A 17,811-nucleotide genomic window follows, 5' to 3' on the forward strand; every position below is an offset into this window, starting at 1 on the left:
CGAAGATGAGCCCCCCTGCGACAGTGGCGTGACGATGACCTCGCCAAGCCCACGTGGTGACCTCGGCTCAGATAAAGGATCCGGCGTCAGGTTACTATTCTGGGGATTGCGATGGAAACGCGGAGACAGGCCCCGCGTGTTCGGAAATGACGGTCGTACGTCTGCCCCGCGTCGGACCTCTCCGACGTCAGGCCGAGCCTCGTCATGTTGCCGGGCTACGGAATCGATCGCAATCAAAGGTGGTCAGATGAAGACATGACCATACTTGCTCCGGTGAGCTGTGCTACCAGGCTGGTAGCACGTAGGCCGAAATTCATCATTTTTGGGTGGGAGGCTCGCGATTGAATTCGCACCACTGGGTGCACGGAGAGTCAGCTAGATCCAAATGATTCAATGAGACATGATTGCAAAAAATTTGAATTGCTCAAAAGATAGTGTCTATATCACTACTCAGCATGGTATTTGGTGGTTGCCCTGCTGATATATCTTTCTCCTTCCTGAATCAAGTTGCTCGCCATGCTTCGCTTGCGAGATGAATCAGAAAATCCCCCAAAAATAAAAAAAAATGCCCCTAAACGCCGGTTGATGCGAGTCAACGGATCTTCGTCCGGACAGCCTATTCCAGTCCCAAATGTCCCAATATTCCCAGTTGTTCAATGGTCCATTGATACCTTCCCAATCCCACCCGTTCCATTCCTAATCCCAAACCATTCCGCTTCGTTTTCTATCAACGAACTGTGCAACTGGCAATTTTTAGGACCTCTTAGAAGGCATAAGCACTTCCCAGACCCAACACACCAGCACCACCGATTCCTCTAGCATCGCTATTGCGGCGACTGCCTGGATTGCTATGGCTACCCGGTACGATGACCATACCCTTGTTGTTCTCCAGCTTCAACAGAACTTGTGAATTACTTCGCTCGAGCTTGCCCTGCTTCCGCAACCTGGCCAGCCCGAAGAGGGCACCGCGAAGTCCAATGTCAAGCCGATTCGGCTCATGAATGCCGAAGAGTCCTGCAGTTGGCGAGGAGAACTGACGCTTGTGCGAAAAAGGCCCGCTCAAGGACGTCATACTCGAGTTTGGCCGCATGTACAGTGACCTCGGGATAGACATCTTTCGGTTTGGACCGAAATAATTGTCGATGACGTCGTCGGCAATGAAAGAAGCTCTTGACGGCGCCCACACAGCTAATGACTTCGACTCGTCGTGGTCGACAGTCTCGACGGCGAGATCGGGGAAGGGCACAGATGGTTCGGAAGGCTCTTCGGAAGGCTCTGAATAGTCCGAGTCTTCAGTCTCTGTCATCAGTGGAGGGGTAGTCGGTTCGCGAGGCTCATCCCTGTCACTGAACGAAGGAGCCGATTCTGATGTCGGCGTGTGAGGAACATCCGACGAGACAGAGGGCGCTTCGTTCAAAACGAGGAAGGATGGGCCTCGATGAACCTCGGAGGAGGGGTCAAGTCTCGGCTCGCAAGGTTCGGTAGAGAACAAAGGAGACTCTTCTGCTTCGGTGGTAGGAAGGGGCTCGGCGCTCTCAGAAGCAAGTGGGGTTGGAGTAGGCTCAACCGTGTTAGGTGAGGACGTACAGGCAACGACCGGAGCGGTCGAGACGCAGTTTGAAGCTGCCTCCTCAACAACCGGTTCGGCCTCCGTCACTTCCACTTCGAGTGGTGTGGAGACAGCTTCCAGTGCGAGAGGCGAAGCTAATCCGGAGATATTAGTCGTATTTGTTGCCGTTGCGGTCTTGTCCATATCGAAGTTGGGAGAAGCCGCAAAGTCGAGGCTAATGGGAGAGTTAAGACCAGTCTCAGCGGCAGTAGCGAAGCTCGAAGGACTGGAGACGATCACTGCTGGAGCGATAGAATCAGCATCGTGATATTCGGCGTCTGAGTCTTCTTCATCTTCCTCGACGATGGTCTCGATGGTGTATTCCAGAAATCCCTCGCAGGGACGGGGAGGCAGTTCCGGCGGTATCTGCGCTTGTTCGGGAGTGACAACAATCATAGGCTCTTCCGTGTATGACTCCTTGGGCTCAAGGTTTGCAGTCGATTGTTCAGCCGAATTCTCCGACTCTTCCTCGTCGACTGGCACGCAACAATACTCCAGCCAACCCTCCAAAGTGGGTTCGTGAGCAGCGACTTCTTGTTGGGATTCGACCAACTTGGAAGATGGCATGTCGTTTGCCAACGTCAACTCTGACTTCTGCAGGTGGGCGTCATCACGTTCGGGTTCGGGAGCATGCTCGGATCCGGCCAACGATCGGCTCTCAGCTTCATATTCGGTTGATACGAGAGACTGCCGCGATACTGAATGGGCGCCCTTTCCAAAAAGGTTGAACTGTCGTGGTCCATTGAAGCGCGTCATTGTCGGGGTAGAATCTCCTAGAACTGAATCCTCAATTAGCTCGCTGTCGGACGTCTCGGAACCCGCAATGTTTGGGTTCGCATCAAAGGGCTGAGGACGACCCGATGATGTTCGCAAGAAGGTGGGCGTAACCAGCAGACTATCGCGGGGCGTACCAATATCGCCGTCGACAAGGCTTGGAGTTGACGAAGAAGATGAACGGTATGTGGATAGTATATCCTCTGATAAGTCGAAAGAAAAACTGCTGCGTTCGTCGAATTGATCCTTCTTTGGTGCTTTAACTGGGGTTTCAGGCTGTTGCGTCTGCCCCACGGGGCCTATGACGCCGTCGGCCATCGTTTCAACCCAAGCACCATCCTGAAGCGTTTCACCTTGTGCCAAAGGTTCGGACGGTTCGTTGGAACTGCCATCGAAAGAATCCGGCACGGGCCCAGTCGGCGTCGGGATCGAGAGCGGACTGCTTGACGGCAAAGCTTCCATTTCAGCAGGGTCATTCGCTGCAGGAACGGGACGCTCGATGACTCGGATATTCTGGGGTTCGGAGTCGGACAACGAGCACGTGTCTTTGACCACCATGGAAATGTCGGATCGGATTCGTTCCTTGAGTTTTGTTAAGAACAAATCCTTCACAGTCTCGGGATCTTCGCCTTGGCGTTGTCCCGTGGCATAGTATGGCGAACGGGCCACGAGAGTTTTGTCCAAAACCAAATGGCCACGCTTGTGAACCATGAGAGTGATACTCATGTCGTTACCGCCAAGGATATCTGCGACTCCAGTCTGAACTCGGTCCAAGATGGCTTTGATTGTCCTCCGAGAGTAGCAGGCGGTTGAGTCGAGACAGATGGCGAAGGGCTTCTCTGCTTTCCAGCCTCGGCCAGATAATTCGTAAACTGTGAGACGAAGGTCGTCCATCTCTGTCAACTCTTTATCAGTATCATCCCGAACTGCGGTGAACGCATGCTCAAGTTGATTAACAAACTGTTGGCAATCCTGTCCATCAGGATCCTGGAAAAGAAGCAGGTTGCTATCGATCTCGCGACGGAGATGTCTGTGGTCCAGGCCTAGCTGATTCCGAATTTGGAAGCTGACATGGACTGCATTCTGCTCGGAGTGGTGGCATTCTTCTAGGAAATCATATCGGTTGCATGACCGATGTTGTCTGTCGAAAGCCATTTTCCTGGAATCCAAAGACCGTTGCATAGCTGTTGATAAAACCCAGGCCATGTCCTCGCCATGTGACAAGGTTAGTGGGGAACTCTGTGTGCTCTGGAGGGTGATGGTGCGTTCCCATTCCCTCTGTCTACGAGACTTGCATCGACTCCGGAAGTGCAGGGTGATCTCGTAGCCGGGGATGAACTCCCAGTTCTGGGTAGCATCGATGAAACGTGACTGTGGGATGTGAAGAAGAGATACTGGGTTGCTCAAAGGCTTGAGGAGCTCCAAATCGCTTCCCGATCGTTCGCGTATCCTGCCGTGTGTCCACCTGAAAGATCTATCGTGAAGCTTCAGGAAAGAGCCGACGATACGGTCAGTGGAACGGGCGACCTCCATTGCGGTCGACTTATCCAGAGGGTATTTTTGATACGATTTGAAGGACTTGGTGGCCCATGGCTCCGGTCCTCCTCTGTAAATCTGATAGATTAGCTCGAACCGCAGAGGCTTGCCATCACCAATCTGGGGAATGGTCTGCTCGAGAGCAGTCGAGTCTCTGCGGGTGAGCAGCTCGTCAGAGCAGTGTGTTAGGCGACGGAGGAGAGCATAACATATTTGATCCGTCGGCGTGAAGTCGTGGGAGGCCTGGTATTGCCTCTCGTATGTGAGGTCGAGTGATGGTTGAAACTTGATCGTGACTTTTACAGATAAGGCGGCTGGTGGTGTCGATTTGGATTTAGAATCGCCGAGTCCGGACGCAGTACGAGGCCGCCCCGGGCTCGAGAGAAGAAACCTCCTCTGAGAACCCGAGGTGCCGGAGTACGACGTTGATGGACGGACGAGGTCAAGTTCGGCCATGGCCGTCAGATGATGTTGAGGTGAAGAAACACCAATGGTTTGGTGTGAATACCGAAGTTGGTTGCCAGTGTCCACCAGACTCAAACCAACTCTCCTTCAGAAGGCGTCCGGGGGAGGGGAGGGACGCCGGGGTATAAAAAAGCGGTTTCGAATGGAGAAAGACAAAAAGTCGTAATGGGGGCCCTAATGCAGGAAGGCTCCATCGAATCATCCATTTAAGTGCAGTAGCACCAAAGGGTGAAGCAAGGTCCAAGAGTTCCAAGACTACCTTAGCTTGATAAGGTAGCCAGAACCAAGGAACACTCGAAGTATCGAAAAAGGGCAGGAGAAACCGCGGGTGCAGACAAGGCGTAAGACAAAGAAACACGGGCACCACCACCGCGGTTGCGGGTCACGCGAGGAATAAGTATGAGATGTTATCGCTACGATTGTGGTGTGGTCGTGACGCGCCGCCACTAAAGGTTGGGCGACCCATGGCATGATTTTGCCCATTACAGCCCAGGACAGGGAAGAGCCGGCCAACCGGAGGAGCCTTCCCTATGGCGCTGAGGAGGCTTTCCCAGTGCAGGACGACCTCAGATTGCCCATCTTACACCTGGTGAGATTAGGTCGGGGTATTCGGGCCATGCCAGGGGAAATAAGGCTGAAAATGGAAGGGAAACAAGAATGTTATGGAAGCATAGCCGCATCGATTGGACGAAGAAGAAAGCGTGAGGCTTCACCAGAAGGTCGATTGCCGTGGTGATTGACTCCCTCCCGTCAGGGACGGCTGGCTGCATTGTGTGGTTGCAGCGAATGGCGATAAGACAACACAACAAGACAACACTCCAGCACACCCATTTGTTCCGTTCTGTAACCTCTCACACCTCTGATGTCCAGATCGAGAAGCCCGAATGGCAACCTAACCGACGTCTTTGCCGAAGGAGTTCCGGATAAGCTGGTATTACTCTGAGAACAAGATGGAAAGCAGTCAGAACTTGGCCTCAAAAGTCCCGCTTGGCCGCGTGCCGAGTATTCCTCGTCCTGCTTCTCAACTCCGCTTCTAATTGCTTGCATCTGCACGCTGTGAGGTGTTTTCCTGCTTCTTGCATGTGCATCGCCGCGATACTGCTTCTTCGCAACGCATGACAGCGCCTAACTGGAGTGACATGGGTCGCAAAAGCGGGCATGGATGGATGGGCGGTAGTCCGTACCGTTTGGGGACAGACGGGCTGTTTTCCTAGTCGTCGGCGTCAGCGACTCAGAGAGCCGATCGACGACTCAGCGCTGTGGTAATTGCCCAAGGGTCAGACGCACGACAGAGGGTCGCGGATGCGGATGGCTAGACTGAACCTGGGCATCGGGAACTCTCGCTAACGCGCTTGAGGAAAGACGGACCCGTCACCAGATCCTGGCATGATCTCCATCAAAACCAGCTGCCAGATGCCGGTCAAGGGTGAGAGAGGAAGACGGCACAGATCGGAGAAGGGCGGCCAGCGGAGGCCGGCGGGCTCGCGGGAGCGAACTTTTCCTGGGTTCGTTTCTCCCTTGGACGGGTGACAGCTGGAGGAGTCATCGAAAAGGCGCCGTTTGGACTTGTCTGGCGGTGATTCATAGCGCCGATAAATGACGAAAGGTCCGGTTCGGGGCGCCCGCCAACACATTCTTCAACCCGTTGGCTGTCATATTCGCCTAGGACGAGTTCGGACGCGAGGGATAACTGCGAGGGGGAAAAGAAAAGGATAGAATGATTGATGTTCAAGCAAAAGGCTTGCTTTGAAGAAAGCCCGTAAATAACTTTGTTTAACCAATAATGCGCCTTGCATGAAGTCTGAAAGAATCAACATGCTCCACTGGTATTGCAGACCACCAATCGGGGTTGTGCATTACATAAGTGAGAGCTCCCCACGTAAAGCAACATCAGAATGAACAGGTGCAACCCCGGAATGCCAAGGGGCCCGTCAAGGACGACACCATCCTTGTCAAATCCACCAACATGTCGTGGTCTGTCCACTCCGACGGGACAGTCCACCCAAGTGGAAATCCGTGGAGCTCCCAGGGGGCATTTTTTTTTTACGAGCTAAGTCTTCGACGCGGAAGTTTTGGCGTCATTCAGTCCAGCCACGCACATTCTCTATGTTCGCCTCATTCCGATTGTCTCGTGCCCGCGCCGCCTCAAATGCTGGACCCCTTCCCGAGCCGATGACAGAGTGGCTACTGTTCCAGCGGCATGCAACCACTTAAGGTAGCTCAGAGATATGTACCCGCCAACCGTCATTCTCGAAATCTCTGTCGCGGACAATTTCGATTCGTGGTGGATCTCGAATGCCTGTGACTTGGGGTCTTAATAACCGTGAGATATATCAACACCTACACGTAGGCGCAAGTGTACGGCGGTATCCCAGTCACGAAGTCTAGCGGTCTGCTAGCCTGCGATTCGAAGAAGAGTCATCAGTGGAATATCCATCCCACTGCAGCTGGGAAAACATCAAACCCTAAACTCTAACATGAGCGCACAGATCAGTTCGTCTCGATCGACTCGTAGACACCGCATCGAAGAAGCTCAAGGCCGAGCTCTCTGCTACTTTGACATTTTGAGGGATGGAATAAGAGGGAGGCGGGAAGAGGTCATAACGACGTCGAACATCTGAGCGTTTCTGGCGTCACTCACACGTCTGAAATGGCGTTCGTCCGGCCCGCAAACGGGCGAAACTCTAACCAACATGCCCGAAGCTGATCAATCGTCATCGATGTCAGCCTCAAAGCATCATCGTTCTAACTTTTTGCTCGAAGATTCCGAGTGATTTGAGTGACTCCGGAGTCCAGACCCGTCGTCTGTTCCGACTCATTCCAGAACGAACATGCTTGCAGTCTCGGATAAGCTGTTCAGCTGGTCTTAGACATGAGACGGTTTACGTTTCTTGATCATTCCTCACTGCGCGGCCACAGCTTGGACCTTTGCTGCAGAAAGTACATCGAGGTCTGGAAGGTGAGCCACCATGGGTATCATGAAGACCCTTTCATGTTCAGCATTTGTGAGTGACAGCAGATGAGAAGAGAATAATTTCATCAAGTGCGACTTGATGTTCACATACACGACATATGCATATCGCTTGCAGATCTCATCTCTATTCGGCTCCTGAGTGCAGGCAGCTTGGCGTAGCTTGATGTGTCGGTGAGCGTAGCTATCAACCAATGCGATCGCTCATTCGCTCTTGCGAAACCACATCAAACTGGCATGTGAACAGGAGTTTGAGACTCGTGAGCAAACCTTCTATCCGACTGGTTAAACTCACATGCATTTAATCCTGCTACAAGACGAATTCAAAGAGAATGCTCAGGAGCGTTGGGGATCAAGATCTCACGAGCTCACCGCTTGAGACCACTCACCATTGGATGTTCTCACCGCTCATAGAAAGACCGCTTAAACTTGGCTATGATCATCTAAAGTAACGACCTCTAGTATGTATCTCTTGTTTTATCGATATTCTCACACACATACTAGGCTCAGAGCTGGGCATGAGCATCCGTCGCTTTTCATTGAAGTCCTCCGATTTCAGCAGTTCTGTCTGGCAAGGCAGGTCATCAAGCATGGAAGGCAGTGTAGAATGAGATTCTCAGAACAGACGAACGTTCTCATGGACGAACTGAGAACCGGGTCATTCCCCAATAGTGTTAAGTGAAATTGGCTTAAGCTGCACCTGAATGCTGATCTATGTACGGGTTAGAATGGCTACCCTTTAAGCCAGACATTGATTTCGCCACGACTGCCGTGAGTTTCAGAGACATGCTTGCTGCCCTGGACACTCTCAAACCTCGTATATTCATCCATGATTCTCCCAACCGCCCTCGCAATGTTGATGCTAGTGGTGCGAGCCTTAGGTTCCTACGTAATTGTCGACTGGTGCCAGAAAGAAGGGACTTATCGTGAATAGTCTTACCAAGTTGTCGAGACACCAATATTCACATCTGCCGATGTGCAGTACACCTCAAACCTCGGAAACTTTGCAAACGTGTTAGCGTCATAACATCTGAACTCCGTTTCACCTGGAGCAGCGATGTACTTGATCCATTTCACAGCGTCAAGAGCCTAGTTGTGGTTTGTCAATTTCATCCATGAAGAGCCATCATGTTGGAGGGGGCTGGGACAGAGGCAAGTCGAAGCTTCCGTAGGCATCGCGCTCGGGATCTAGGGAACAAGTAGCTTGCTTCTGGACAGGACTGCCTTCAGCGGCAGAAGAGTCATTCCAGACCCTTTGGAACTTTTCTCCCAAGACTCAATAGCTCAGGGTTGGCAATAATGCTGCCAATCCACTTCTCAAAAGAGAATGGCTCAACAATGCCACGCTGAAATGAAGCCGCCGCAGCGAAGGTGAGAGAGGCAAGAGCCAGAAGGGATAGAGTACTGATGGCAAACATGATTATTGTGGTTGATGTTGATAATGAGGCTTAGGGTAGCAGCGGTGTTGTTGTTAGTTGAAGACAAAAGAGGGACTTTGATCCTGTCTCTTTAGGTGATTTGCAACAGGATGTGTAGGTAAGTGAGCTTCTATTCCATAATCTATAGTTCATCAGCATATCAAGTCTCGCCTCTCTGTTCCAAAGCTCATGTTGGCCATGTCTAGACAAGCTAGCAACTCACATCGTTCAAGTGCTACAAGTCAGCAATGCGAACCAAACGTACGGTGCACATTGCCTTTTCAGGTAATTAGGGGTCGTCAAGAAAGGCTGCATAAGAGATTGAGACGACTTGGACGTTAAACCCATATATGAAGTCTCACTCCTACTGTGATGGCCAGCTCTCCTGAACACCGTCTTTACAGAAATTGGGACCACCACCTATCCTGCGGCGGATGTCATGTCAAGTCAAGGTTTAGATGAAGCTTGTTCCTTGTATCTGCTTCCTCTTAATAAAACAAGAATGAGGTGATACAATGTTTCTGTTCGCATGGCTATTAAACTACTTTCTCATCAGTTGCTGCTGGTCCTCCAATCAAGCAGGCAAAGCATTTCATCCACATAAGCTTTAGATCTAGTCGTACGTATATCTTAATTCATCTAAACTATTTCTCCAAGCCATCAAAGAAGAATCATCAGACATCTACACAGAGCTATTGTCAATGCAAGCTAATGAGAGGTTATATACACAGACCCTAACTTGATGGCATAGCAATTCTCTCAAATAGAGCCCAAATGTGTTTATTTAGCATTGTATCGTCAAATTCGGCAACCAAGTGTTCAAGTTGTTAAATTTTCTCATCATGAATGAAGGCTCTGTGAGTACTCACGACGATTAACATGCCGGGTAGAAAAGTAGGTAGTCATCGTCAAATACCCTCAGCGGCGCGATCTCGCTACTGATCTGGATTGACTGATTGCCTATAATACTCAACTATTCCGCAATGACTGGTTTACCTTAGACGTATAATAACGTGATATTTGTGAAGAAGTGACCTTGCTATGAAGATTGCAGTCTTTAAAGTGCATCACATCAAGGTCTCATTTTGGTGGGAAATGTGGTAGATGCAGGTAGGAAGATCACTGAAACTTTAATTTTCCCCGCCGTCGGCGACAAACGGCCGAACCGCAGCGGGCTCGCGCTTCCGACCTCTTTGTTCCCGCATCTCAGCCTACCTCTTGGTGCCCAGCCACAGGACAAACAAAAATCGCAAAAGGTTCGTTTGGCGCTCGAGTTCCCCTGCTCTTCCATCAGGGTGCTGAACGAACGGCCAAACATTCCTGCAAACCACTGCAACACCCGCCCGCACGGGGTTTCGGACACCTGGCTCAACGAACCCAACTTCACCTCACCGTACCCGACCGAGGGCAAGTCGCAGACACACGCACACAACACAATCGCTCACGTCTCATTGGCGAAAATTGCATTCTTTTTTCACCATCGCCGAAGATGACTATTAAGAAGGTCACCCGGATGAATGAGGGCGCCCGGTTGGATGCCGGAGACGATCTGGCTGAGCAGCTGGCTCAGATGAAGATCGCACAGGAGAAGCTCAGCAAGCAGCTCGACGGCAAGGTCGCAGAGGGTAGTTCCGCCACCGCCGCCCAGATGAAGCAGCAGCAGGACGACAAGGAGGAGTACGACGCCGAGAGCGACGACCAGGAGCTCTCGGAGCAGCTTGCCACGCTGGTTCTCGGCGATCCCAACCCGGAGAAGAAGAAGCGTAAGAAGCGCCGCGGCAAGAAGAGCAAGAAGAGCGCCGAGCAGAAGGCGGCCGACGAGAAGACGGCCCAGGAGAAGGAGGAGGCCCGGCAGAAGGAGATTGTTGAGATGGCGCAGAAGATGGCCGACGACATCGTCAAGAAGATGGGCGTCCTCAACCTCTACAGGTACCCCAACTCGACGAATACGACCCAGAAGGAGACGGAGACGGCGTCCAGAGAGATGACTACGAAGCAGGCGCTGCCGGTTGAGAAGACTTCTACCAAGGGCAAGAAGAAAATGAACACCGACAAACTGATCGAGGATTGGAACGAGTACTTCGGCGAAGGCGAGCTCGAGGACTGGCGGCGTCTCTGCCGCGACCTCGGTCTACCCGACGATCTGCCCAGCAAGACCAAGTGTCGCGATGTAAGTTGACCCGAACTTTATTTCATTTGTTCTGTACTAAACTCTTGCTTTTAGGCTGTCAAGGGTGTTCACGTCAACATCAGACAGTTCCTTGACGCCCAGCGCAAGCCCGAGGACGTCATCTTCTTCAAGAACGTCTGGAAGCTCGCCAGCTGGACCTTCAACAAGAGACTCAGAGTTCGCCTCGACGCCATTCCCCGCGGCACACCCTTGCGGTCCCTCATGCGTGAGCTTAGTCGCTACTAACGGAAATTCGAGGTCACCTTAGAGGAGCGAACGACTGAACGAACGATGGATGGAAAGGCGTTTTGGGGTATGGATGTGTCTTGGCATTCATGGATTTGAGAATTAGTATCCGGCAGTTGCCTCTTTTTTGCGCCCTGTCTATAACATTGCCTTCCTGTACATTTCCCCCTTAGCTCCTTATCTCCCACATCCTAATCTTGCCAGTGTCGTTACCGACAGCAAGTACATCACTCTGCCTTCCGAACGCAACGCATGTGACCCTGCCCAGTGGCGTCTGCTCTGTAGGCCAATTCCTGTAAACGGTGCAGGTCGGCAGGTGGACCAGACGCAGCGCATCCTTCTTTTCGTAAGAGCCAAACGCCATCAGCTGGCCGTCGGGAGAGAACGTGATCACCGAGATGGGCGTAATGAGCTGCTCGAGGATACGAGTCGGCTCAGGACGCTCCACGAAGCTTGTCTCGCCAGCGGCGGACGTCTTGACGAGTGTTTGGCGGTCGTAGATGTTGGTGATACCGCTGGAGGAACCAATGGCCACCCACCGGTCCTCGCCCAACACCTCGGGGCCCTGGTGACCTCCCAGGCCGATGACGATACCACCCACGCAGCCGTCGTCGCGCCAGATGGCGAGGAACTTGCGCTGAGCCATGCTGTACTCGCCGATAGAGCCATCCTTGCCGAGAATCGCCAGACCCTCGCCGTTTCTCCACCAAACAAAGTCCGCAACACCGTGCCTGCTGTCGAGGCGGGCAGCGGCGATCCACTGTCGGGAGTCGGTGCTGATGATGTTGATGATACCGCCGCCCTTCTTCGTAGACGCGACGAGACCGATGTACCGTCCGCAGGGGCTGAGCTTGAACCTCTCCATGGACTTGTGCTCGAGCCGGTGGCCCTGGATCTGCGACGTCTTCTGCACGTGTCCGGACTCGAGGTTCCAGCTGTGGAAGTACCTGCGGCGGCCGGCGAAGAAGACCTGGTCGCCCGCGGGGTACAGGAACTCGGCCCGGCGCACGTCGACGCCCTTGGCCTGAACGGAGGTGAGCATCGGGTTCGGTGTCGGGTGGGCCGTAGGGTTGAGGTGGTGCAGGTAGAGCACGGACGAGGTGCTGGAGGAGAGAAGGACGGGGTACTTGGGGTGGAAGGAGAGGTTGTTGACGGCGGCCTTGTGGGTATCGGGAATGTCGCGCGTGCGCTGGATGTCGATGGTCTCTGGCCTGAGGCGAGCCCTGGCTGTCGAGTCCCTGCCGGCGAGGCGCTGGACGTCGCGGAGGAACTTCTCGAGAGGCTCGGCGGAGACATCTGAGTCGCTGCCCTCCTCGTCAGAGCTGATGGAGGAATCGGAGGCGGCGGCGGAGGATCTTCTTCTCCTCTTCGCGGGGCGTTCTTCGGATGCTTGCGCCCACTTCGGGAGGGGGTTGAGTCGGAGGTATTGTTGTCGCAGTCTTCTGCTGTACTCGGAGCCGCTGACCACGTCCTCGCCCTCGCTGATTCTCAGTTTCCGTAACCTCGTCGCATTCGCCAGAGAAACGCTCAATCGCTCGTCGTCGCTGTCCTCCCACGCCGGGGCATCTGCGGCCGCCGCAGTGGGCTCCTGCTTGGCACCCTTGCCAGCCTGCGAGCCCTTGGCCGAGGGAGCACCTGTGTCGAGGAAGAAGAGGTCGTGATCGGCGACGTCCTCTAGTGTGGGCTCGTCCTGCTTAACAAGTTGTTGGTTCTGCTCCTTCTCCAATCGTTCGATATCGCCAAGCACATCGTTGCGGAAGAGTTGTTCGCGGAAGTCGGCCTTTCCTCCCAGGACCAATCGCTCGAGCTCCTCCTCGTCTGAATCCTTCTCGTCGAAGACTGGCTTCGGTTTGCGCTGGCGGGGTGTCTCCTCGAGTTCAGACTGCTCGGACTCCGAAGAGGAGACCTCCTCGTCGGAGAATTCTGCGAATGGCTGCTCTTTGGACATTGTCGCGGTGTGGCAGTTCGGCAAGGACGTTTCGGTCTGCAGCGCAGCAAGAAGAATTGGCGGGTCGTAGTGAGGAAGAACGTCCAGAATTTTTTTACTGGGGCTTTCAGCCTTGCATATCTTCAGTCGACCATAATTGGCTTTCATTCCAAGCCACATATGGCTTTCAACCAATGACGGCGTGTAAGAATACGCGGCTGAAAGTGGGGTATATCAAAAAACCCCTCCAGCATGTGGCTTTGCCGACCGGAAGCTTAGACCAGGGTTCGATTCCTCGTCTCATTGGCGATGGTTTCCTCCACGACGTAGATGTAGACAAAATAATCATCAGAGATCATCACTAGCAAACGTCAACACGATGGGTCGTGGCCACCCCGGCTCTCTTTGCACTCGGTTCCGCCGCTCGGAGGATGTCTCGCGAGCTGGGGTGGCAGGGGTTTTGGTTCATCTACCTGTGTATGAAATACACTGTCATCAGCATTGGTCTTTGTTATTCATTTGCTATTTCAAGTGTGCACAGATTACTTCTTCTTATGAATAACAGCGACATACCGGATGGAGAGACGAAGATAATGATGCCGACAATCCTAGATGCAATGTTATCGTTGCCAGACGTTCTTGAAAGCGAGACTGCCGCCACCGCTGCTGTCTACTGCCTGGCCTTCCATTTGCTGTGTAGCTCGCCCACTCCCTCTTGACCAGCTTCTTTTGGCACCTGACAATAGGAAATATATTATATACAAGTCATAGGGGCGATTAAAGTGCTATCCCTGGCGGGAGAACGACTGAGTCCACAGATTAATAATCCCCGGGACACAACCTTCAACCCTTCTCAATGACAGATCTTTTGCCCCCTCCCCCTCTGAAAGGCCTCTGCTTAGGCCTAAAGAACCTTCAAGCGCGAGCCTGTCTCAAAGCTGAGAGCGTGCGCGCCCGACTCAGCGCTGCGCTTAAGCACAGCGCGCTACTTGGCGGCCAACTCAGCCTCTTTACTCAACAACAACATCAATCCCCGATAGTCTAGTGGTGAGGATATCTGCTTGTCATGGAAACACGATTCGCAGGGGACCGGGGTTCAATTCCCCGTCGAGGAGTATACTTTTGCTTTTGTCGTTATGCTGGAATCATTTATCAAATGTTTGTAATTTGACGATGTCTTTTTTGAAGTTGGTTGAAAATCAATTGAGTTGAGAAGAAGTTTGCTTGAGTTCAGAGTTTCAATTGGGCTAAGCCTCAGAAAGTCTGGTTCAGCGGGCCCCCGATGCCTTCTTCAGTGGATCGCCCTTCCGACGACACTCTATCTGCAAGGGCGTGTACCCCGGCCGCGCCCCGGCGAGCTCCGACTTCACCTTATAAAATCCTCCGCAACACCAAGAACGACAATCGGTTTGGAGGCATCTCTACTCAATTGGACTATAATTTCAACATAACAGGCTATTTAACTGCTTCCAGCCAACAATTGACTCATTAGCCAGCATTGACCTTCCCCAACCAAGACCAACCCCGCCATCAGATCACCATCAACGCCGAGGCCCGGCTGAACAGCCACGTTCGTCGATATGATCGTCCCGCGCTCGTCTAGCCGGTTGGCGAGACATGCACTCTCTCAAACTCAGTTTTGCCGCAACTCAAGCCGCATCGCACCAGCGGGTGTATCGTTCGGCCGCCAAAACCAACGGTACATGAGTGCCGCCGCTTATCAGACCCCTGCCGGCCTGAAGGATCTTCTGCGCGTGTCAGATGAAGTCCGCGACGCCGTTGCGACGAACAAACCGGTTGTAGCTCTGGAATCAACAATCTACACCCACGGAGCTTTGGGCAATGACCTCGGCCTTGAGGACATCGTTCGCCAGGGCGGTGGCGTGCCCGCAGTCTGCGGTGTCTTGAACGGCGAGCCCGTGGTTGGTCTCACTGAGGAGGAGGTTGCGGTCATGGTCAACTCTGGAAATGCTAGCAAGGTTTCGAGGAGAGATTTTGCGCATATTGTCGGCTTGGTGAGTTTCTTGAATCAACATCGTTTTTTCCAGCCTGCGGCGTGGTGATTCTTTTCGCTTCATTGTAGCTTACACAAAACACAGGGCCTGACAGGCCGCAAACTCCACGGCGGCACCACCATCGCCGGCACCATGCTCCTCGCCCGCCTGGCCGGCATCCGCGTCTTCGGCACCGGCGGCCTCGGCGGCGTCCACCGCGACGGCGAGAACACCATGGACGTCTCCGCCGACCTCACGGAGCTCGGCCGCACCCGCGTCGCCGTCGTCAGCGCCGGCTGCAAGGGCTTCCTCGACATCCCGCGCACCCTCGAGTTCCTCGAGACCCACGGCGCCTTCGTCGCCACCTTCGCCGACGGCCGCACCGGCAAGGTCGACTTCCCCGCCTTCTGGGCCCGCGAGAGCGGCACCAAGAGCCCCCTCGTCGTCCACACCGAGCGCGAGGCCGCCGCCATGATCCTCGCGCAGGAGAGGCTCAACATCGAGTCCGGCATGCTGTTCGCCAGCCCCATCCCGGAGAAGGACGAGGTGCCCCGCGTGGAGATGGACGTGGTCATCGAGACAGCCGTCAGAGAGGCCAAGGAGAAGGGCTTCACGGGCTCGACTAACACACCGTATATCCTTGGCAGAATCAGGCAGCTCACCGAGGAGAGGAGCACGCTGGCCAACGTGGCGCTGGTGAGGTCGAATGTGGCGCGGGCGACCAAGATTGCGGCCGAGCTGTCGAACATGTTGAAGGAGGGGACGGAATCCGCGTAAGTGAGCTTGCATATCAAACGTACATAGCCTCAGCCAGAAAATAGGTTCTGACTGCGTAGATAGCCCATCAAACAAACAATTCTCCGGATTTGACGCGGCTCCCAAACCCGCGACGAAAGTTCAGACCCCGAAGTCGAGCAAAGCGGACGTTCTTGTCGCGGGATCCGTTGCTGTTGACCTCAGCTGTGACTACCAACCCCTTAACAGCAAAAGTAAAGAAGTCTCTCCTCACATGCATACATCCAACCCGGCCTGTATCAACCAATCCATCGGCGGCGTCGGTCACAACGTCGCTCTCGCTGCGCATAGGGTGAGCAAGGACGTAAGCGTGCGCCTCTGCAGCATGGTCGGAGACGATGTGTAAGTCGCCCACCTCCCTTTCCGTCTCACAATCGTGTTACTAACCGCCCCTTTTCAAGCGCTGGAAAGACTGTCCTCTCCTCCCTCGAATCCTCGGGCCTCGACACGACCTACATCCGCCAGCTCGGCTCCGAGTACCACCACTCGAACCGCACGGCGCAGTACGTGGCCGTCAACGACGCTGAGAAGAACCTCGTCGTCGCCATGGCGGACATGGGCATTTTCGCCAACCACTCGTTCCCGGACTACTGGAAGTCGGCCGTCTCGGGCGCGCGGCCGGGCTGGCTCGTCGTCGACGGCAACTGGAGCCCCAAGGACATCCGGGCGTGGGTGCAGGCCGGGCGGGAGCAGGGGTGCGGCGTGGCCTTCGAGCCCGTGTCGACGGCCAAGTCGGTCGGTCTCTTCCATAAGGAGCACCCGTACCTGGGCGTGTTCCCGGACCCCGGCATCGATCTCGCATCGCCCAACAACTTTGAGCTCTCGGCCATGTACGCCGCCGCGAAGGAGAACGGCTTCTTCGACACGCCGGAGTGGTTCGGGGTCATCGACGCGTTTAACATGCGCGGGGCGCGGGACCGATTTGTGCGGCTTACGTCCGCGGAGATGACGGACGCTGGGATCCCCGTGCAGACGATCCACTTGCTGCCGTATATTCCCACGCTGGTCACGAAGCTGGGGTCCAGGGGAGTTCTGTTGACGACGATTCTGGGGCGGGATGACCCCCGTCTAAAGGACAGGAACGAGGAGAGGTGGCTGCTGACGAGGGCGCCGGTTGACCATCCTACCGTCGGAGGAGTCTACATGCGTCTTTTCCCGCCGGCGGAGAAGGTCCCGCTGGAGGAGATCGTGTCCGTGAACGGCGTGGGAGATACGTTCCTGGGAGTCATGATCGCGGGTCTGGCGAAGGGTGGCAAGGTTGAGAAGTTGATTGACGTTGCGCAGAAGGCGGCGGTGTTGACGCTGAAAAGCCACGAGAGTGTGAGTCCTGATCTGGGACGGTTGGACGAGGCGTTGAAGGCCGCTGTGAGGTCTTAGTTGCTGTGAGCCAGATGTTCTGTTTATACACTGAGGTCCTTGGACGCGTTCAAAATGTATTTGCCCGTCTAATTCAAGGCCATTATAGGCGGTGCTCGCTGTCGATGGAATTGTCGGAAGTTATCCATGTAGACAAACATGAACGAACAGAATTGAACAACGTTCGTGGTAATATTTGCTTGGTTTTATATGTAAAGCCTCCCCAACGCAATGGAGTTAAAAATCTCATATGTCAACGAAGACTGAGGAACAAAATACGCTCTACATAAGTAACTACTTAAACACAAAGTCTAACCACCTTTCTCACAATATCTCGCAGAGATAGTTGGCCCTTTGGCATTCTCATTGCGAGTAATATCTGATTGTTGTAGGGGCGTTGTCACATATTCTGCCGCCTTCGTCGACATCGTATTCGGAGAGTTTGACAGTGCTTAGTATATATCTCCCTAGGCTTCATTACTTTCGTACTACACGTCCGGAGAGATCAATATACACGTCTCAGTGTAAACCTCCCAAATCAAGTCCACGA

At 53.8% G+C, this 17,811-nt stretch overlaps 4 protein-coding genes across 4 annotated transcripts; 2 read left to right on the plus strand and 2 right to left on the minus strand.

Moving 5' to 3' along the window:
- Nucleotides 1-763: 763 nt before the first annotated feature.
- On the minus strand, nt 764-4,375 carry CkaCkLH20_03521 (uncharacterized protein; the record flags this gene model as incomplete). Its single annotated transcript, XM_038886240.1, has 1 exon — nt 764-4,375. The coding sequence occupies one exon, from the start codon at nt 4,373-4,375 to the stop codon at nt 764-766; it is 3,612 nt and encodes a 1,203-aa protein (XP_038748749.1).
- A 5,887-nt stretch (nt 4,376-10,262) lies between these two features.
- Nucleotides 10,263-11,189, plus strand: CkaCkLH20_03522 (uncharacterized protein; the record flags this gene model as incomplete). Its single annotated transcript, XM_038886241.1, has 2 exons — nt 10,263-10,943; nt 10,998-11,189. The coding sequence occupies 2 exons, from the start codon at nt 10,263-10,265 to the stop codon at nt 11,187-11,189; spliced, it is 873 nt and encodes a 290-aa protein (XP_038748750.1).
- A 169-nt stretch (nt 11,190-11,358) lies between these two features.
- Nucleotides 11,359-13,137, minus strand: CkaCkLH20_03523 (putative U3 small nucleolar RNA-associated protein; the record flags this gene model as incomplete). Its single annotated transcript, XM_038886242.1, has 1 exon — nt 11,359-13,137. One exon carries the CDS (start codon nt 13,135-13,137, stop codon nt 11,359-11,361), a length of 1,779 nt encoding a protein of 592 aa, XP_038748751.1.
- A 1,682-nt stretch (nt 13,138-14,819) lies between these two features.
- On the plus strand, nt 14,820-17,282 carry CkaCkLH20_03524 (uncharacterized protein; the record flags this gene model as incomplete). Its single annotated transcript, XM_038886243.1, has 4 exons — nt 14,820-15,131; nt 15,216-15,883; nt 15,951-16,247; nt 16,307-17,282. 4 exons carry the CDS (start codon nt 14,820-14,822, stop codon nt 17,280-17,282), a joined length of 2,253 nt encoding a protein of 750 aa, XP_038748752.1.
- Nucleotides 17,283-17,811: the final 529 nt, after the last annotated feature.

This window comes from Colletotrichum karsti (assembly GCF_011947395.1).
Source record: "Colletotrichum karsti strain CkLH20 chromosome Unknown Scaffold8, whole genome shotgun sequence".
NCBI classification, from domain to species: Eukaryota; Fungi; Ascomycota; class Sordariomycetes; order Glomerellales; family Glomerellaceae; genus Colletotrichum; species Colletotrichum karsti.